The sequence below is a fragment of the Polyodon spathula genome, chromosome 5, assembly GCF_017654505.1.
Source record: "Polyodon spathula isolate WHYD16114869_AA chromosome 5, ASM1765450v1, whole genome shotgun sequence".
Classification (NCBI taxonomy): domain Eukaryota; kingdom Metazoa; phylum Chordata; class Actinopteri; order Acipenseriformes; family Polyodontidae; genus Polyodon; species Polyodon spathula.
Genome location: NC_054538.1, coordinates 75,724,455 through 75,747,241, shown reverse-complemented (window position 1 = coordinate 75,747,241; position 22,787 = coordinate 75,724,455). Strand labels below are relative to the sequence as shown.

Here is a 22,787-nt window from a genome sequence, read left to right as displayed (position 1 = left end):
TAACTAATTAGAAGCCAAAAATAAAAATAAATTGTGAGTGGCAACAGGTCTGAAGATGTGCACTGTATTTACTCTATTAACAGGTGAAGGAGCTGACTTACTGGTGGAGGAAGGGATAAGAAGAAGAAGAAGAAGAAGAAGAAGAAGAAGAAGAAGAAGAAGAAGAAGAAGAAGAAGAAGAAGAAGGCACTAAAGCAAAACAAAACCAAACGATGGAAGATGAGGAAAAATCCTCAGTCAGCCCAAGCAACTAGATTTAGAATGTAGTGAAAAAGAGCTGGAAGAACCATGCCAGACTATTTGGCCCTGCCTCAGTGAAAACACCAGCACCTGTGAAGCAGGTGATATGGATGGGTATTTAACACAGATAAATGTGCTTGGGGTCAGTGATCGTAATGTAGAAACAATTAAAAAGCACTTTTGGTGGGAGCGGAGGCTCCAGTAAAAACACTGTATAAATATGACCCAGAATTTGAATTCAATTCAGCTATCTGACACAATGTTACAAGATTCATCAAGATTCATTGCTACAACGTAACCTTTCAACTTTGTTAAAGCCAGAAAGAACCTACATAAAAAATGTACATTGTAACTATGTTTAGTTTAAAGTTTAACTGTCATGAATCCTGTAACATTGTGTCAAACAGTTGAAAGTTGCTTTAATACTGTTTGATCAATAAAGGTATTTAAAGGTTGTTGGGTAGGTTTTTTCAGTAGTACTGTTATACTCACTCAGTTTTATTACGTGCATTTTCATCCCAAATGGAACTTCAGAGCCGAGTGTTCCGGGAGTTTTTATGAGTAAAGGTAAGTATTTCTCGTAAGGTATGTGAAATAAATGTCGGTTTGAGCAGGTTTTTTGTCAGCACTATGGTGCTCTTGCCTATTTATAATAATATATTTATTTGGCTGACACTTTTTTCCACACACACACACACATATATATATACACATACATACATTAGGAACACCTGCTCTTTCCACGAAATAGACTGACAAGGTGAATCCAGGTGAAAGCTATGATCCCTTATTGATGTAACCTGTTAAAATCAATCAATCAGTGTAGATGAAGGGGAAACAGGTTAAAGAAGGATTTTTAAGCCTTGACACACTTGAGACATGGATTGTGTATGTGTGCCATTCAGAGGGTAAATGGGCAAGACAAAAGGTATGGTAGTAGGTGCCAGGCGCGTCGGTTTGAGTGTGTCAAGAACTGCAACACTGCTGGCTTCTCACACTCAGCAGTTTCCCGTGTGTATCAAGTATGGTCCACTATCCAAAGGACATCCAGCCAACGGCAGGCCAGTGGTCGAAAATGGCTCATTCATAAAAGAGGCCAAAGGAGGCTGACACGAATTGTGCAGAGCAACAGACGGGCTACAGTTAGTCAACTGACAGTCCAATACAACTTTGGTGCCGAAAGACCCATAAAAGAATGATTGTCAACATTGCAGGCTAGAGGTGGTGGTGTGATGTTGTGGGATGTGTTTTCATGGCACACATTGGGCCCCTTGATAAAAGTGGAGCAACGTTTGAATGCCCCAGGATATCTGAACATCATTGCCAATCAGGTGCATCCCTTCATGGCAACAGTGTATCCATCTGCTAATGGATTTTTTCAGCAGGATAATGCCCCATGCTACAAGGCTAGGATTGTCCAGGAATGGTTCCACAAACATGACAGTAAATTCAGCTTACCTCAGTGGCCTGCCCAGTCACCAGTTCTCAATCCAATTGATCATTTGTTGGATGAGATGGAATGAGCTATTCGGATTAGAGATCCACTACCAGCCAACTTGACACAACTGTGGGAAGCATTGGAGTCAACATGGGCCAGCATCCCTGTGGAACGCTTTCGACACCTTGTAGAGTCCATTACCTGACAAATTGAGGCTGTTCTAAGGGCAAAAGGGGGTGCAACTCAATATTAGGAAGGCGTTCCTAATGTTTTGTACACTTTGTACATTCTGCGCACTCTGCGCTTTTAAAAGGGCAGATCTGAGGAAACAACAGAGCGTTAATTTATAGGGCTAACAATCTCCCAAGACGCGCCTCTCAGCCATTCAGAGAGGGGGAAAGTCCACACACCCACTTTCCCACCTCCCCGTGTCACTGCCATGACTCACAGGTGGTTGTTGGACAACTGCCGCTCTCTTCCTGCAGCCCGTGAACACGCCAGCACAGTCAGCACAGATCTCTCCCTGTTACACTGACATTAGGAGGTGTCTGGTTTAATTAAAAAAAAAAAAAAAAATTGCACACACATACATTTATAGTGCTCAATGTATTTTAAATGTATAAATCACTGTGATGAAATAACACTAATGTGTTTTGAGTAGGTCACACATTACATTATGAAAAGACATAAACATCTGTACAGTATGCCTACAGTACAGTAGTAAAATCAAATGAACACCTAGCGCACTTTCTTTTTACTTTAGCCTGTTGGCTACCATGGTAACACAAAATAAATGGTGTTGCTGCATTGCACACATTGGTGTAATAGTAATGAGCCAATGAAGTTATCAATTATCAATATGTATTTTATTCTTGTTTTATTTTTTTTTTTTGGGGGGGGGGGGGGGGGGGGGGGGGGGGGGAGGTATTCCTAAAATTTTTTACACTTCTGTGAAGATGAGGTACTTCCAGCTTCTGGTCTCAAACAGGCTATAATGAAATATGGACAGATTTCTTTAACTTGTGTTTTTCTAAAGTATAATGTAATACTATGTCTATTAAACTTGAGGTTTTTTTTCTTTTTTGTTTGTTTGTTTTTTTGCTTCACTTATTTTAATTTGATTAAAACTGGACTAATTATGCCTGATGTACTGAGACATCCACTGAATCATTGCTAATTCAATGAAGTCCAAAGAGCTACCTGTTGTGTGGCATGGAGATATGGAACTGTAAAAATTATAAAAGCATGCCGCTAAAGATGTTGTTTTAAAAAGGCCATCAGTCAAATCTCTAACTAAGATAAGTCAGACAATAAAACGAAAAATGTAGTTTGAGACCAGTTTATAGGGATGAAGCTATTTAATTAGGAACATCAGGGTACTATTTGGTATTGCATCTATAGCTTGAATAGATGTTAAATCATATGTAGTTTCAAGTACAGTAGCAGCAGGTGTGTTTTTACAGCAGCAAGAGGAGCCTGAGAGTACAGTAATACTGTACTGGAAAATAAATTACCAAATGGGAATCAGCCCAGTGCTTGAGCACACAGCTGAGGATTCTACATTATTAAGAAGTGAGATGCACTGGGGGAATTAAAGATGTGAAAGCTATACCGTAAGAATGAATATGAATATACAGTAAAGCCATACAGATCTTCCATTAGCCTGAAGATAACACTGCTGTGGCACACATCACATGCTGCAACCCTTTAAAATAAATACTATTCGTTAATAGAGGTTGCTTTGAAGGTTAACACCGGAAAGGGAAGTACAAATGCAGACAAACTAATTAGCAGTGGGCTTCTGGGATATGGTGCTGAATCATGCCAGGGCTTCATTGCTCTGCCAGCCGAATAATAGCTAACCTGGACTGCATGAAGATGAATGGGTTAGCCATGATTCTGTGTCCAAATGTTCCAGACACATGATCAATTGATTGTGTTTAATTAAGAAAGAAACAGAATAATTGACTTGCAATGCAAGTGGGAACCTTTTCATCAGTTTTAAAGTGCTACAACATTCTTTTTAGAAATTCAGGGTGAATAATTGCTTCCAATAATATGCGATGTCCTACTATCCTGTCAATTTTAATGACAATATGACTCCTTAGTGTGGGCTTACTGCATTCTTACATATTCTTGCTTTCTACACACGTTTTCAATGATGTATCCATTTCTCAAAAGGGCTTTGATATTACTGTCATTTTCGATTCCACATTATCATTTGAAACTCATGTTAGAAATACAACTAAAGTGTCATTCTTTCACCTGCGTAACCTTGCCCAGTTAAAATCATTTTTTGTCCACATCTCTTGCTAAGAAATTAATTCATGCATTTGTCTCCTCAAGATTGGAGTACTGCAATGCTCTTTTGACTGGGGTTACTGTGAAAGTACTCAATAGGCTTCAGTATGTGCAGAATTCTGCAGCCCAGGTTTGAACTCATACCTCTTCTTGGTACACCTGTACTGTATGAACTGCACTGGCTCCCTGTGAGGTATTGGGTTGGCTATAAAATTCTGTACCTTACCTATAAGGCCTTAAATGGTGCTGCCCCTGTTTATTTGAGGGATCTATTGCAAATACATTCCTGTGTGCAATTTAAGATCCACGGATGTCAGATGCCTTGTACAGCCTAGGACTAGGCTCTATACTCTGGGAGAGTGAGCTTTTTGTAGTGCCGCCTTACAGCTATGGAACATGCTGCCCACATCTATTCGAGATTCTGAGTCTGAGTGGATATTTTTAAATCTCACTAAAGACACACCTTTTTTTAAGATAGCTTTTGCTGATTTATTTTAACTTTTGGTTTGTTTTATTGAACTGATATTTTATCTGTACCTTTGTATAGTGAATGTTTGTATTGTTGTTCTTGTACAGTGTTTTGGGTCTTCAGTTTATAAGGTACAACTTTTTTTTTTAGAAACCATAAAATATAGAAGGCAGTGCTATGAGCTGAATATGTATTTGGGGATTAAATGATATTATTAGCAGGATAAATGAATGAGTACTACAGAAGCAGCAGCCCCCTGAACATGGTTGGGAGGCAGCACAGAAGCCTAATGATCCTGCTGCTTGGGAGTCTATGAAGGGGCTGATGAATTTATTATGTAGTGGAAGGAAATGTATTATGTGAAAGTTCAGGAAGTGGCTTTGTCAATCACAGACTCAATCTAGGTTCTATCAGCCAGCATGATAGATGACAAAACCTACCGTACCAGAAAGTTCAAAACTGCCTGCACTGATGAGGCTGATTATCTTAATTAACCAACTCAAGTCCGAAGCAATAATTCTTGCAGCCAGCTGTATAATGCAATCATATGTTCCCTACACTATGAACGACTCCAATTTAAAAAAAGAAAAAAAAGTAAGTAAACGGTTTGAAGATAGAAGCTAGCAAAACTGTATGACAAACTGTAGAGGAAATTCTGTAGTTTCAAAATATAGAATAATATTGAAATGCTAATTAATTATAGACGTGAATGCAGAATGCAACAGTACCACAGAATGTGAATTGCATTATGTATTGCAGGCTACAGTATTGTAGCTCCTCAACAGTACAACCAGAATACACTGGTTACTGGGAAAGAGTAGTATTTATGCCGTACTATAATTAATTTACAATTATGTAAAAATGTCCCCTAAAAATGTCACCTAAGTAAGTTAGTGTTAAGCAACCTAGTTAATACATCATGTTACTATTTAAGAGACTTTTTTGCATAACAAATGTTGATTAGTTTGGAATATACATTATGATGTGGATACTGGAATAAGAGGAAGCGGACTTCATTTTAAGTGAGCGTAAAATTTAGTCACCAAATGGCCATCCAACCTTTACACACACACACACACACGCACACACACACACACACACGCACACGCACACGCACACGCACGCACACGCACGCACACACACACGCACACGCACACAGACAGAGCCACACACACACACACACACAGAGACAGAGCCACACACACACACACACACGCACACGCACACACACACACACACGCACACACACACACACGCACACGTACATGCACACGCACACGCACACAGAGACAGAGCCACACACACACACACACACACACACAGAGACAGAGCCACACACACACACACACACACACACACACATATATACTGTATTTGTTGCACAGACAGGACTAAGACATCCTCTAATTCAGCACTCTTTTCATTATGAGCTACAGTATTTGTACCAAAGTCAGTTCAAAATCCATCAGTTATCAGCAGGAAATAAGTCACCACTTTAAGTAAATTTATAACTGTTCATTTAAAAAAAAAAAAAATCACAAAATGTCTTCAGAGACAAGACTACGAGATGTATTAATGGCCAGACGTGGCACGCAACGCCTTTAGGACTTTCACTGGTGCTTCTGATCATTAATTAATTATGCAAAAATAGAATTTGTAGCTACGTGAACCTGAAATCCCATCAGGCGATTGACTAGCAGCCAAATAGCAAGGGGACCTTTTTCAGCTGGTTGCATATTTTGTCAGGATGTTTTCTAATTTGCTAAATTCACAACAAACGGTGCTCATGTCCTCCTACAGTGTCCATTGCTCCTTATGAATCTTCTGCTGCAAGCCAGGGAAACCGGGTTCTTTTCACTTTCACTATAATTTTACTATTCTCTCTACATTATACATTTCTGAAAAACAGCCACGTGTTGTAAGCTATGACATTAAAACATGTTTCCCCACTTTATTTTGCAGCCTTTACGTACAGAGATGTTCTATGAACGTACAAATGAAAAAATGAAAAATCTCCTCATGGCTTGTACTGGATTTGTTTCTGGATTTTTTTTTTTTATTAAACTACGGGTTCAGCAATGCATCTTTTTCCAGCTGTGGCAATGCAAAAGATTAAATGGAATAGGAAAGAGAATATGGGACACCTGTGAAGTTCGTACAGCTGATCTCCATTTTAGGAATTTTGGTTAATTCGGGGGGCTATCGCATGAACATAATGGGTTGTTGGGCTAATTTAATCTAAATCCAGAGATAACTGATAGTGCTGTGGCATTTGTTGAATGTTAAGAGATGTCAGATATCTAAGAACATGATGTGGCTTGAGTTAATTATCAAACAGATTTGAAAAAAAGTGTGCAAAGGCATTCTAATATAAACGGCGGCCTGTGGAGGCAACAGTACAGTACATGAACATTATAACTGCATTGACGACAGTAGCCTCAAAAATGGGCTACAGCACATTCTCTTTGTATTGTGTTTTCATTCCAGATACCTGTAAATCCATACAATGAAAGAATATACCCAATATAAGATATTCTGATGGCCGCGCTTGACAGATATGTTTTTTATCAGTGCTCGACAGCAGTCTGCCAGGCACGCCAGAATCCAAGGAAATACTTTGGTGTCTTAAAACCTTCACCAATCCTATTAGAGTGGATTATAGCAAGCATTACGATGCACTGCCAAAGGACTGCAGGTATGTGATTGTAAATCAGAATAAAAGAACAGTAATAACATCCTCTCTTTTCGAGCTATGGGGATTTTTAGCACACATTATGATAAAGGATGACAGAGCTTGGAGATTTGAAAGAGGAATACTGTACCCTCAAGGTTAGCTGTGGCAGCAACACTGAAGCGCTCTCTCCATCCTGGTTCCATCAATACACCCCTCCCCATTGCTGCATTAGATTTGAAATTCCTATAAACGCAAGACTTTTAGGCTGCCATGATCTGGGACTGTTGCTATAGGTTCCTCTTAGCAGTGTCAGTTTAGGGAACAAGGCTGGTAATTCATTAAGCAAAGTGATGTCTCTGGCAGGTACCTTAGATCAAATCATGTAAATATGAAGCATATTTTAGATGCTTCCAATACCAGACTGCTCCCTCAATTAAATAGCTAGTTTCTTATTTGTCCCTTGATAAACAATACATCCAGTGAACAGTAAAAAAGATTTATAATTGACCTCAATCCACTACGCCGCCGCTGTGCGTCAGAGTTCGCCTCCTCCTCTCTAGCCTCTACCTTCTTTCTTTAGCTTTGTTTAAAGAGCGAGGGCAGCTATCCTGAGCCCTGTCTATGGCTTCTCTACAGCCAGCCTCCCCACTATTCTGCAAGCTAATTTATGGTAAGGGTACCTTGAAAGGCGAGGCCAAAAGTTAAAGAATGTCATGTAAAATGTGTATATTGTAGTAGTGTTGTCTAGTCTAAGCTTTGATAAGTAATCTATTGCATGAGTTTTCTGATTGAAACTACAGTATGTTGTGATTCCACTTTCCACTACATCGGATGATCACGCAGCTGAGAGTCAAACAGAATATGCTCCCCCAACCTAAATCAGTGTGTGAATTTGAAGAGAGCATCAATCAAACTGCATGCAGCATATTGAAACAGCTGACCTGGCTTCTTTATCAAATTCCCCAGAACATTTTATTTTTCAAGCTTCATTACTGGAAAGGCTCTATGCTGTATTAGTGTAATTGGTGATGTAGTTTTTGTATAATGGAGGATGAGTTCTTGAGGAACTCACCATCACTTCAGACCCAAGTAATCTGAAATCTGAACAGGCTCTCAGCTGACATGAAAAAAAGATTTCAATTTGGAACAAAAAGGTTTTTCTATAAATAATTCTAACTCTGATAATTGCACCTATTATATTTGTAAAATGCCACAGCAGTTATCTCTACTCACACAGTCATCTTAATGCAGTATTAATATAAGATAGCATGGTGTTTGCATTTGTTCTGGGAACATTCAATGTGATCCCTGACTCACATTTGGATAAGTAAAGAATATTTTTAGCTTATTAAACTTTCTTTTCTGTTGAATTTCTCCATAATGTAATTTTCCTGTATTCTGAGCCAAGCCATGAAAGCTTACTGGAAACCCAAGATTTTAAGATTTGCACAAACCATTCAAGCACCAACAACTTTGGCTTGCATACTTCTCCATGCAAAATGATTGCACAGAACTTGACATATAATGACATATTTGGCATTGCAGGTATATTGTCATTTATTTATTTATTTTATTTTTTCTGGCTGCACCTGATAGAAAATCTAATATGGTATATGCAAGTAAAGGCCTTCAGTTTCCTGTATTACTGCCAGCTCATACGTATCAGGCATAATATTATCAAGAAGGTTCAAATCCTGCTGGGGCTGGTTTAGGTGAACCAGCAAAGATCTTCTTCATCTTATAAAATAGGTCTGGAAACATTTTTCAAAGAAGTTCTAACTGTGTGGTATTCATCACTGACCTTTTCTCAGCCAATTAGGCTTTTGTTGCTGGTGGTGAAGGTACTGCTATTTGCTGTGCCACAAAATGGTCGCTGCTATAACTCTGGATGGATTAACGATTTTCCTTCTTGTAACATGGCATCAACTAATTGGAATTTTTTCCAAACGGAAAGCCTTTCGGAGTGGTATGGTGGGGGGGGGGGGAGGGGGGGGGGGGGGGGGGGGGATCGCTCTAATTAACAGTTTGGTGCGACTCACGTGAGTGCAACCACACAACAACACATTACACAGCCCTGATTGTACAGTAACTTGTAATAACTGCATCAGCGACTTAGGGCTGTCTTCTGAGATTTGAAGTGAGCTGAATTAAAATTCTAAAATAAATGTAGCACCACTGTGGGTTATAAAGACTGGGGGAGTAGCTATTGTTTTGGGTTTATAGGTAGGAAGGCAGGATTGCTGTCTTCAAAATGATATATTATATTATATAAATAAAGATGTTTTGTGAGGAAACTGTAGCCAGTGACATGTCAGTTTTTTTTTTTTTTTTTTTCTCACGGTGCTAGTTTTAATAATACTAGGTATTATATACAATCCTGGATATAAACCGGTGCTTTGAACTTATTATTTATAATACAGTATCTTGCTGAGAGGAAAGGGGAACTTGAAACCTCAACATTCCCCACCAGACTTCACTGAGTCTCTTTTCTTTAAATAATATACAGCACAATATGCCAGCTACAGTCCTCAGTTTTAGGCATTTTTTGCAAAAATGCATTACGCTGATGACCTCATCACCACTATTGCTTTGTCAGGTCTTGTATCAATCTGCGGTGATATTACAGTGCAACTGAAGAAAGCAGGGCAAGAGGTTCAATGCAGCCAGCCACTTGGGTTATATAATGAGATTCCAAACTATCACAAGATTTTACCAATTTGAAGGATAAGGGTGAGCCAATATACCCTGGGCTAAATGATCTGTTGAACATTTATTGAAATGATTATGTGTGTCTTAAGACAGATAACCACTTTAATGACCATGTGTGTGATAAAGGATCAGACAAAAAATGAATTACTGCTCAAAGCATTGGGTATGCTTCTGCTACAGCCTAGCAGTAATCTGACTCCTCAGTTTTGCCTCTGCATGTCCTTTGAATGAACCACAAATGATAACAGAAATAATCAGCAGTTCGATATTATGATTCATTCAGTTATATAAACCTTTGCTTTTTCACTTTAGCGTAATCATGCAACCACATAATATTAAAGATAACCCCTTCGGAAAAGGAATGGTGTTTTTATTTTGCACAGGTCATTTCGATGTTATAAAGTATATACACTGTAGTTTAATTGATTCACTCTTCATTAGGATTCTTTCGTATTTCAAATAACAGCATGAAAGTCAATTTGGAAAATAGGAAACCTAATTCTGATAAACTCTACAAAGCACCCTAAGGTTGACTGTAGAACTTAATTACAGAGGACAAAACAAGGGAGTTGGGGTAAGAAATAAAATAATTTGCCCCTAACAATCTATTCATACCTGCATAAATCTATCAAGTAATGAAAAGACTTGTGTCAAAGACATCTTTACAGTGAATATGTCACTAATATTGAACACCTTTAATTATATGATAGAACTGAATAATTGATACAGATTATTAGATTAACAGTTATTTACACAGTTAATGTAATTAACAGTATCAACTCTTCCAATCATTTATCACAACTAGCTTGATAAACACAGCAAAAACTCTCTTTCAGCAACTGAATTACACTTGTGTGTGTGTGTGTGTGTGTGTGTGTGTGTGTGTGTGTGTGTGTGTGTGTGTGTGTGTGTGTGTGTGTATATATATATATATATATATATATATATATATATATATATATATATATATATATACACACCGTACCAGTCAAAAGTCTGAGTACGCCTGCTTGAAACCAGGTTTTTCATGATTATCTATGCTTTTAACTGTATAAACTTGTCTATAAAGGAGTGGAAGTTGGTCTTATGGACCGATTGAAATTTGAAATGTTTGGGTCCAACCGCCGAGTATTTGTAAGACGCAGAGAGGGTGAGCGCATGAGTTCTGCATGTGTGGTTCCCACTGTCAAGCATGGAGTAGGCAGTATCATGGTCTGGGGTTGCTTTGCTGGTGACAGAGTTGGTTATCTTTACCAAGTCCATGGCAAGTTCAACCAGCATGGTTATCATAGCATACTTCAGAGGCATGTCATTCCATCAGGATTATGGCTAGTTGGCCAGTCCTTCATTCTTCAGCAAGATAGTCAAAGTTGTGCAAGAACTGTCTGGCAAAGAAGGAAAGTGAAGGACAACTCAATCTAATGACCTGGCCTGCCCAATCTCCAGACCTCAATCCCATAGAACTTGTATGGGACGAACTGGACAGAAGAGTCAAAGCAAAGCTACCCACAATTGCCCTATATCTCTGGGAATTGCTGCAGAAGAGCTGGGAAGACATGTCGGGTGATTTCCTGCTGAAACTTGTTAACCGAATGCCTCGTGTTTGTGAGGCTGTTATTAAGGCAAAGGGTGGCTATTTTAAGGAATCCAAGATTTAGAGAAAATTTTCTATTTTCTTGAACATTGCTTTGATACTCCTTATGTTTTGTTTTGTATATTGTAACATGTTTTCATTTTCAAGTAATTACAGAAACGTATACGACGTAAAACATTGTCAATTATGAAAAAATCCTAGTTTCCAGCCAGTGAACTCAAACTTTTGACTAGTACTGTGTGTGTGTGTGTGTGTGTGTATATATATAGAATATTAACACATCGCACTGCAATATATATATATATGTTATATATATATATATATATATATATATATATATATATATATATATATATATATATATATATACCAGGTATATATATATATTAAGAAATGGTCTTTTTTTTACAGGTCTACACGTGACTTCCAGAAGGAACGAACTACGAAGATGCCTGATTAGATTGTAAGATGCCATTACAAGCAGCTAACAATGCCTCTTTTATTTTCATATTATTTAGTCCTTGCAAAGGCTTTGCACACAATCAATAATGTGTACTGGTTCCAAGGCATTGGAGCTTGTATAGAGATACTTATCAGAAACGCATCAGCCCTGTTCCACTTCTGATTACAGCACTGCAGATCATCAACAGACAACATCAAAGAATGAATCTCTCATAGCAACATGAGGACACAGCCACAGGGGTGATAACATTATAGAATCCTCAATGCACAGCAGGCCTAGAAAACACCAGCCTCCCTTTCCATGCAGTCAACAGTTCATCCTCAAATCCATTTCTTCATTAGTACTTAGGTACAGCCTCGGATAATTTTAACTAATGTTAGTCATTTAAACGTTTTTTTTTTTTTTTTTTTTTTTTTTTTTTTAAAAAGGCTTTGATAGAACATCTCGGATTAAAAATACAAAAGATACATTATACATGTTGAAAAGCCTGACAATGGTCTTACACAGCAAGTGGCCAGTAAGCATCTTCAATCTGGAATTGGCTCTGCCACGTGAATTGGTTCATTTGGCTGTTTTCTAGAGGTTTTAAATAGACGACACTAGTCCCAAGCCACTGAACCATTTAATGATTTCCTTTTAAAAAAAGCCCTGAATACGATGATAATTTCATGTATAGCTGATTAAAATTTAGCGCAGCTTTGCGTGACAGCTACTATTGTTTTTCCAATATGTTTTTTAGATTCAAGCCACATGTAATTATTTCACTGGATTTGTTTCTGGAAGTAATAACTGCATGCAAAGTATAGAACACAATGTTTCAGTATTATTACAAAATACAACAGCAAATATCACTGCTACTAGTATTATAAATTCCATTCGAGCAGTTAGTGCTGATAAGAGAACTGCATTTAGAGTAGGTTGTTATTTTGTAATTTTTGGTGTCAACCTGCATGCATGAATAGCATTTAGAGAAATTATTATTATTATTATTATTATTATTATTATTATTATTATTATTATTATTATTATTATTATTATTATTATTATTGCTGTTGTTGTATATGGTGAACATTACATTTCCTAAACATCTATGTTTTAGTCTTATTACACACTGCGTTGGTGTGAGATCCATCTATAAGAAGATTAGGCAGTGCTGCAAGACCCGTGAATAAAAAGATTGCCCGTGTATAGTAAGATTGATGATTATACTGAAAACCTCAATTTAAAAAGAAAAACTGTACCATCAGTATATGAACACAACAAAACACCATCAATTCCAAAACACACAACAACGGCCCACAGATTTAAAGTTGTATCCGTGGAAGAGAGAGAGAAACTTGTGGAAGTGCAAAATACACTCTTAGAAAAACAATAAGCAACATACATTTCGTAAGACATTCCCTCAGCCCCATGCCCTCCATGGGATGTTAGGCAGTGTAGACTGAGAGATGAGGAAATCATTCAACTCCACTCTCCAAAATGGTGAGCAAATGTTCTCCTTTCGCATTCTTAGTAATAACACATGGAGTTTCCTGTTTTACTTTTTATTTTTAATTCTGTTTTCAATGTTATTCTCAATACTTCTTCAACTGTTAAACTGATAACTCAAGCTAGCGCTTTCATGGTTTATATGTCATCAGAATCCATTGATAGAATTACAGTTGTGTGTACATTATTCCTGCATATTACCCTGTATACTATTATTATTATTATTATTATTATTATTATTATTATTATTATTATTATTGGAGAGGGTGGTTGAGAATATGGAAATCAATATACCACCCAGCCAAAAAAAAGTAAATTCTATCTATTTAAATGTGTAGACTACAGAGTGGGGTTAGCCTAAGCAAGGATGCAAACGTTAACCATGAGATCTGTTTTGTTACCTCAGAAGTGACACTAGATAAAAGTGTAAATGAAGCGTGGAAAGATGAGAAAATGAAGAAGGATGAACCTGTCTGTATATTCCAATCAGCCCTCGCTGGCTTGCAGTCAAGACACATCCCTCTCTCTCTCTCTCTCTCTCTCTCTCTCTCTCTCTCTCTCTCTCTCTCTCTCTCTCTCTCCTAGAGCGAGAAGGATGAGAGGGAGGAGGAGCCTGAGGCGGTAGGGCGAGCGAGAGGAGGAGAGAGAGAGCGAAGCAGCCAGGTGGAGATATCGTAGGGAGATATATATATATTTTTATATATATATCTATATATATATATATATATATATATATTGATATATATATATATATATAGCTATCTATTCTATCTATATAATATTAAAATATATTAGAACGATGTTATATAATATACTTAGTTGTAATAAATAAATAAAAAATAGAAAATGCAAACCCCCATGCTTCAAGAAAACATTGCAGGTGTTGTTAGGAATGATTGATGACATTCGCCTCTGTGACTATGCTGGAGTGCTATTCTCCATCCATTTGGTAATCCACTGATTTAATACATACTGGCTCATAATGTTGGCACGATTTATAGGCCTAACTTCAAAGGAAGCTTGTGCATGAATATTGTTTCAGAATCAATTATATCCAGATATTGCAATATTCTATATACTATATATATATATATATATATATATATATATATATATATATATATATATATATATATATATATATATATATAGTAAGTGTTCATGTACATTTACCAACAATGGAGGAAATACCTATTGTCATAATTTTGTGTGCCTATATAGGCTTTAACATATACATGTAGGCTATACTTTATTGCTGAGTGTTATTTACATCCTTGATACAGTCTTTAGTTATTTATATGCTTGTGCATATAAACATATGTTTGTTTGATTGGAATTCATGTCAGGGGAAGGGCACAATGCACTGCTTGCATTTGTTTGAGGTTAACATCCCATAATATCGAAGATGTAATGCTTTCTGTCGTTTCTACAATAGGTAGCATTACATTTACAGTCCCTGATAAATTACATTAGCATTTCAACCGGTTTCATTTATGAGTGTAATTAAACATTCGTTGGATTCAGATATATAACTTATATTCATCTATCTGCTTTAAAACTGTTCAAATGAAAAGCACATAGCAGCTTATAAAAATACGATTTCACATTCACTGTTTAAATAAGGGGTCTGTAATGGCTGTTAAAAAGTAATTTACTAACTGTGGACCTTGTCGATTAAATCTAGACTGCCTAATGTCATAACAAAGGTTGCCATTGACTTGTAATGATGTTTGAATTGGATAGGGGCCATTTACTATTACCATGGATAATTATAGGCAAGGTACAAAGGACAGAAAGCATCCAATACAGCCCATTTTCTACAGCTTGCAAGGCTAAATCTTTGGAATAATTCTAGCGGCATAAGGTAGTACTTTACAGCCTGTTTCAATGTGTCTCTGGAACATTGAAAAGCAAACGAGCCAAAAACAAGAGCAAACTCAATCGAGATATGGCAGACAGTGTGCCAAGAATCATTTGCTTGTGCCAAATATTTTTAATGCTGGTGCCAATAACTGTTGGTCTCACTAGCTAATGGAAAGAGTTTTAAGTCTTGGGCTATGCAGGTAGCTTCTCTCTGTATCCATGCATCTCCGGTTTCATTTTAATATGGCATTGTCTCTCATAGTCTTGGTCAGCCTTTGACCTGTACGTTACAGTGCATTACCACGTTTTGAGAAAAAGAAACATTCGATTCTTCTACATATTTTTGTTAAAACAAATATCGAGTAATCAAACTTAAAATTAAATCCTACTCCTAAGGAACGTTTATTTAAACATGCAAAGGTGGAAAAAAAAAGAAATACATGTCACAGATTGAAGCTTGTTTTTTTTTTTTCTGAAGATTTCATTTGAATTACAATGTCTTAAAAAGTGGGAAAACATAAGGGTTTAGCAGCGAAGCATGAACTTTCATGTTAAAGACACAGTACCCCTTTAAAACAGCTGGAATCAAATTGCCTTATATACTGTTAACTACTATGAATCCCCTACAACAGCTATGCAATCCAAAAGGAGACAGAGGAGAGATTGCAGGTGTCACCAAATGCTGTAGGTAAGACAAAAGACCCACCATGACCTGCTCGCAGGGAGGCAGGGGACCTGTAGATTGCAACAGGCACTGAATGATGTTTGCTGCCATGAAAGTGATGCACATGATGAGATCCTAGGCTTGAAGCCCCCCATGCCGCTCCTTCAAAACAACTGAAAGTCAAGGGAACTATCCAAAAAGCCAAGCGCACAGTGACGGCAAGACAGCCAGTGCTTGGATTGTAAAACATTCTCTGGCAGACCATGTTCCCTGAGTTGAAAGAAGTCTCTGCAAACAGCTCCCTGTTTGTCGGACCCTCACAAAGCCACACAGCCCATGATACTAGTTTGTCATCGCTTGTCTTTTAAAAAAAGTAAATCTTCTCCTCATCCTTTGCTAGGAAATCCACATCACCATACAGTAATAACAGAAATCCAGTCTCTTTTTCTCTGCCCACGCTGAGTGAAGACGAAATGATCAGGAAAAAACATCAGAAAAAATTAACTAAAAAAAGGATTACTGGCACTCCACTTTTTTTTTTTTATTTATTTAAAGGATATCCAAAACAATCCATAGTATACACGGCATCTCCTGTATGTTAGAGATGCTAAAGCAAGCCCTGTTACTTCAGACAGAAATGGCAATTCTCCCTTTCCACATCCAGGTTGAACACACACTGTAACATTCACAGACCCCCAGCCTCGCCAAGGCTACTCGTTACACTGCCTGCTCCTGCAATCTGAATGGACACACAGTATTGACAATAACACAAGAGGATGCTATTTAGTGGATAGTGTTCCCTTTTGAAAGCTGCTGAGGAGAGGGCTATGCAAATCTGCAGTCTCCAAACAGCAAATCACTGAAGCCTAGATGCAATGCAGAGGAAGAGCCTATCTGGAAAAGGGGATGTACAAGGAGGTTCTGCTGTCATAGCAATGCCTTTTCAGCGCTATATGTTGCGAAAAGGTCCTTAGATGAAACACATTAAATTTAACAGATAGCAATAGCCTGCAAGGATGCAGAGTGTGATTTTCTTCATCCCTGGTGAGTAACATACACAGTGCAGACTCCCCTCCTAGCTTGCTTAAGTTGTTCCAGTGTCTTGGGAAGCTTATGCACATTAGAAAGGAATGGACAAAACCTGCACATAAGGCACTTAAACTAAAGCAGTTGAATATGCTTAGGTACAGTGTACTCATCCATCTACAATGACCCCTTTAATTCTCCACTCTCCAGATCAAACTAAAAAAGAACATAATAATCTACACATATTTTTAGCTTCGACCACAAACCTTTCACACCAACCACTTTCAGTTATGTTTCATTGAAAAATCTTCAAACCAAATTTCCAGCTCACCTACTTAAATTAACAACTACATACTAGAGATCAATTATTTCTATTGTGTGAAACTGGTTATTTATAACATAAATTAATATGTAAAATGTTTGCTATCTATTTAAAACAGATACATGCAGTCTGATGCAGAATAATTGATGGCTCTAAACACAAACCAGTGGGGTGCAAATAGAAAACAAGAGATTATACATAATTTGAAAACTTACTGACATGCATTTTAATGGGGTGTTAAAATTAACATCTTGGTAAAAACAAACACAGCTTTAGTACTACAGACTGTGATTACTCCTGCCATGTATAATAATCTTTACATAGCACCTTTCATAGTGGCCCACCATCACAAAGCTACGAGACTAGGATGTGTGAACTATGCATCAGCTGCAGTGTCACTTACAAGAATGTCTCACCCAAACGATGGAGCACAAGGAGGTTAAGTGACTTGCTCAGGGTCACACAATGAGTCAATGGTTGAGGAGGGATTTGAAGTGGGAACCTACTAGTTGCAAGCCTGTTTCTTCAATCACTGGACCACACAGCCTCCTGAAAGTATATCTTTCAGCTACACAAAATTCAAGACAGCATGCATGAGATGGAATGAAATGTACCTCCCTACTATTTCAAGCTTTCTGTTCACATATTAAACATTACAGCTACTTCTAGTAGACTTCACAGAATGTACCAGGGTAACATTTCAGATGGCTTTGACAGGCATGTGTAACTATAAAATAACATAGTAAACAGTCACCAATCAATTAACATGTGGTATATAGTTGAACATTATTGTGAGACAGTGTAAAATATAATGATATCCTAAAAACACTATAAAGCAGATTACTTTAATATAGATTTAAGATTGCAGATCTTTATTCCTGTTTTTGTTTTTGTTTTTCAATCAGCACTTCGTATTGATCTGGTCAAATTAAACTTGCTCTGAGTATGGATTTGTGTATGATTAATATGCATTGGGGAATGCAAAAGCCTGAACTTTACAGAACACAAAGGTGATACAATTTAAATTAATTTAAAACAAAGGCCATATTAATTCATTCACCATGGACACAGACAGGTACGTAGAAAGACAGACAGGGGTATAGAAAGAATGTTATATTTTGAACCCGCTTTTTATGCTGGTAATGCAATAATAATAGAAATATTATAAACTAATACTAGAGAGACATATTATAGTGTATGTGTGTGTGTGTGTGTGTGTGTCTTACACATAACCAAATACACATAAAGATAATAATACCCAGAAACAAATCTCCCATTAACTCTGTTTATACATTTTAACCATAATGATTTCTAATTTAAATATGCAAATCTAAGACACAGTTATAGGACAAAACACACGTAATATATATATATATTATATATATATATATATATTATATTATATAATAATATATATATATATATATATATATATATATAATGCAAGATTTTGAGTGGATAGGAAATTGTACAATAAAGTTAAATTACATAACAATTTAAACAAAAAACCGAGGTGGACACCAATATATCTAAAATTTGGTTTTTTTTAGTTTGTACGTTCAATCAAACGCAGAAATTGCGTCCTTCAAGGACCTGAATTATTATTTATTATTATTATTATTATTATTATTATTATTATTATTATTATTAATAATGTTTCCATTCAGACCACTATAACATATTTCATATTGGTCTATCATGTTGGAATCACACCCACTGAACCTCCTGTGTCTCTTGGTGCAGTATTTGGAGACTGTGTATAACAGCAGTCTATGTTTATATGTCTCTTCAGTAGAACTCTCCTGTCCAGCTTCACTAAGCAATTAGATTCTGTATTGTTTCTAGTTCTTCTCATAATTTCCCCTGTGTCGTCAGCAGACTGCGATGTACACTATAACAATCTTTACTTCTGTGGCTATGACCCTCTAGGCATCCTTTTTCCTTTCCTGTTTAATGGCAGCTTGAACTGTAATGTTTTGTTATTATTATTATTATTATTATTATTATTATTATTATTATTATTATTATTATTATTATTTTAAAAGTGTTCAATGTCACCTTGAAATGTCAAGTTTATTTTGTTTTGAAAGCAGAAAACGATGCGCCAACCAACAAACAGAATAATATCGCATTACTTGGTTATTTCGATTGCATTCAACACTTCATTGCATTTATATAAATAAAAATCTTATCCGTACACTAAAATGGTGCAGTCCGGGTAAAGCGGTGAAGAATCGCTAGATGGCACTCAGCTTGCACATTATTACAACACTTGCCAGAAATGCCTGCCTGATGTTCAAGAGGTATTAGGAAGCTATTAAATTAATTGAATGGATATTATTGACATTCAGTTAAAGAAAAAAAGATGGCCTTCCAAGTATGGATTTAAAAAGATGGATGAGACCCACCCCACTGGCTCATTTGTTTAACTGTGTCTCAACATCAAGGATTGCGGGAGCTGGCAGTTCATTTCAACAGGACTGTATTGTACAAATACAGTAACAACGAGATGACATCAATGGCGCTACTTTTTATTCTGTAGCTGAAGTTCGCAACCAGTTTATTTCAGAATGAGTAGTACTAGAAACAATGAATAGTACTAAAAACCTTTGTATGCCACTGAAAGGCGTGTTAGCTAAATTTGTGTGAGCGGAATTAAAAGCGTCATGATAATTACTCACAAGGTAGTGCAATGACTGGATGCATGTGGGCATGTGGTTTGAGTAGGATTTACTCAAGGGGTCTCCCTCAGTCCCCATGGTAGAGTCATCACCGCAGGCAGGATGGGACATCATCTACCACAAAGATGTGGGAGGATAGGCATACCCCAGGGACGGAACAGAGAGAGCGATTTGGGGCTGTGGGGGCAGTCATTGCTCCACCTTCTTAACCTCACCAAGGCTACAACTGAAAGACAATATACTGGTGTATAACAAACAGGTGTAATGGGCAACCTGGCAAAGCAGGTTTCAAATTCAGCACAGGTCACAGGCAAAAGTTCAAGTTCATGGGGCTGAATGAGAGGGAGTATGCAGGTACGCTTGCAGGGCTGTGAGGAGAAGCTGTTCTGGCACCTGCGTGCACCGTGCCTAAGTGTGCCATTGTCCTCAAGCACCAAACCAATAAATACATTTTTATTTTGTATTTCTTACACACAATACAGTAGTCTTTTACGGTGTCACATCACCGTAGATTAGCAAGGAAACTTCACACTAAATACATTCAGAACTGTCACAATTAATTAGGGACACCTCTCATTTTCTTCCTCGAAGTCCACCCCTAGATCATTAGCTCTGATACACAAGTTTTCTTTTTCTCTCTGGTTCAGCACCATTACATCGTTTTCAAGGAAAGGTCAGCCATTGATTATGCACATTAATTTTTTATTTTTGTGCTAAGTGATTCTGTACTATACAGTACCGCTACTGTTCTTCTGTGCCTAATCTACAATGACTATCAACAGAGACTTTAGAAGGTAATACACTGAAACACTAAAATAAACTGCATAGGGTTTCCTGTGTTTTTTTTTTTTTTTAATTTTAATTAAGATATTCCAACATATGTTGCCATGGCTAATTCCCCTAGAGGAGCATGTGTTTATCTTGACAGGTGTTAGAGAAATCAGTAGAGTCTCAGTGGCATTGTTACTAGTTGCTTTGAGCTACACTATAATACGCTACACCTGCTGACTAATGACGTTACTTTACTGCATTCTAAATAGCATTAAGCAGCACCCTGATTTGAAGTAATTGAGCTACATTCCTGCACTTAAGCTTGATACAGACCTTTTTCTCACCTGCTTGTTTCAAGTGCATCTGATAATCTTTAGCTTTCTAACCCCCTACATCTGAACAGTTTAATTAGAGAAAACAGTGAGTGGTGGCCTCATACAAGCAGTAATACCTAAATGAATGTATCTGGGTTGACAATTCCTGTTCTCCTCCTGGTGTAGCTGATGCAATTCCCACAATCTCTTTGTGAGCATATGCAGAGCTGAAGGGCAGACATTACAATCATTAATGAGACTGACTGCATCTCTCACACACATATATCACATCAGAAATGTCAATTCAATAGTAAAGCAAAGGAAAAAGAAAAAAATAACAAGCCATGATTGAAGGTCTTACACTGTCTGGTTTCTTTGCTTTCACTGTCTGTTATAATTACTGGAATGCATAGCATTTAATAAAATAAAATAAAAAAAAGAATATGCTCCTTGCACAGTAAGTGCTGACTTAATATCCTGATGTCTTATTAAAGTGACTTTTCAATATTTAAAGAAAAAAATAAACATTGGTACACTAATTTAAATAAATTACTATTACGCCAAGGATTAAATTCAACATCAATATTGCTGTTTGGTTTTAATGGCTCAAAAATTTACAATTAGAATTGAAATAAAAAGCAATTTTACTTACCCTAATAAATACATTTTAGGACATATTACTGATTTGAACAAATATTCCAAAATAAATAAAAAACAACCTAAGTATATTACAGTTATTTGTTGTATGGAATTAGCATGATCCAAAATGCTATATTTAAATACTACAGATTTTATGCAGCTCTATGCTCTATTTTTAAAAAATAAATAAATAAATAAACACACAGTTTGATTTTCTGATGTGCACACCAATTGCTGCATTCAGCAAAGCAGTGACGAAATAAACTGCATGTCAAGCCTCGTTTGGGGAATATGTGTTCCTGTTACATCCCCCCAAAAATGATTCTAACTATCGGTTTCCAGAAATATGGGTGACAAAATATTACACAGCTTAGAATTCAATAGAGCAGATACTTTAATTCCGTTTTGTTTTGACATGTACATTTCCCTGTCTCTTCAGCGTTTCAAATGTCCACTTGAGATTTAAGGATTATTTCACAGTCCTCCAACTTTATTATGTATTTACTTCAACTACAATTTACCAGGCAGGGACTTGGTCATTAAGAATAAAGAAAACAGCTAGAAGCCTTAGAGGAAGAAAAGCAGCCGTTACATTTTACTTTGGAAAGCCCAACACTGGCTACTACGGGCCCTATGAAAGCAATGAATCATGAAGAGCTGCCATTCTGTACCTCGGGGATTAGGTAGTGCCTTCTTTTGTGCTGTTCAATTTCAGTTTCTGGTAGCTTTTTTCAAAGAACACTGTTATTTTATTTTTGTTCCCAGTGTAAATGAATAGATTTGAGGCAGAGTAGCTTCTAGCGAATGCAAAAACACATTTGCTAACCAATCAATGTCATAGATTATTTTTCGCTTTATTCACAGTTACAGGTGGTATCGATGGAATGGAGGAAAAAAGAAGTCCCAATTAAGATGGGCATTAGCAGACAATAATGTAGCTAATGAGAATAAATGGACACTAGGAAAAAGGGAATTTCATTATATTGTTTATATTATATATATTATACATTATAATGTATACAGCACATGGTAAATACATCACAAGGATGAATGCGCTTCATTTTTAACATACAATCGCAGAAATGTGCTTTGTAGAAAACATCTTGGTAATTAGTCTGAATTGTGCATTTA

General features: G+C 36.9%; 1 protein-coding gene across 30 annotated transcripts in view; it reads right to left on the bottom strand.

Annotated features, from left to right (window-relative positions):
- The window catches only part of nrxn1a (neurexin 1a), a 394,460-nt gene that overhangs the window by 167,074 nt on the left and 204,599 nt on the right, over positions 1 to 22,787 (bottom strand). For 4 of the 30 annotated variants that reach the window (XM_041251366.1, XM_041251367.1, XM_041251368.1 and 1 more), the window contains exon 1: positions 15,946 to 16,737. The exons of the other annotated variants lie outside the window; for them this stretch is intronic. In XM_041251366.1, the coding sequence (XP_041107300.1) occupies positions 15,946 to 16,168 (223 nt within the window). In that variant the 5' untranslated portion in view covers positions 16,169 to 16,737. Of the gene's footprint in view, positions 1 to 15,945; positions 16,738 to 22,787 lie in introns of those variants that run through there. 30 annotated transcript variants of the gene reach the window in all.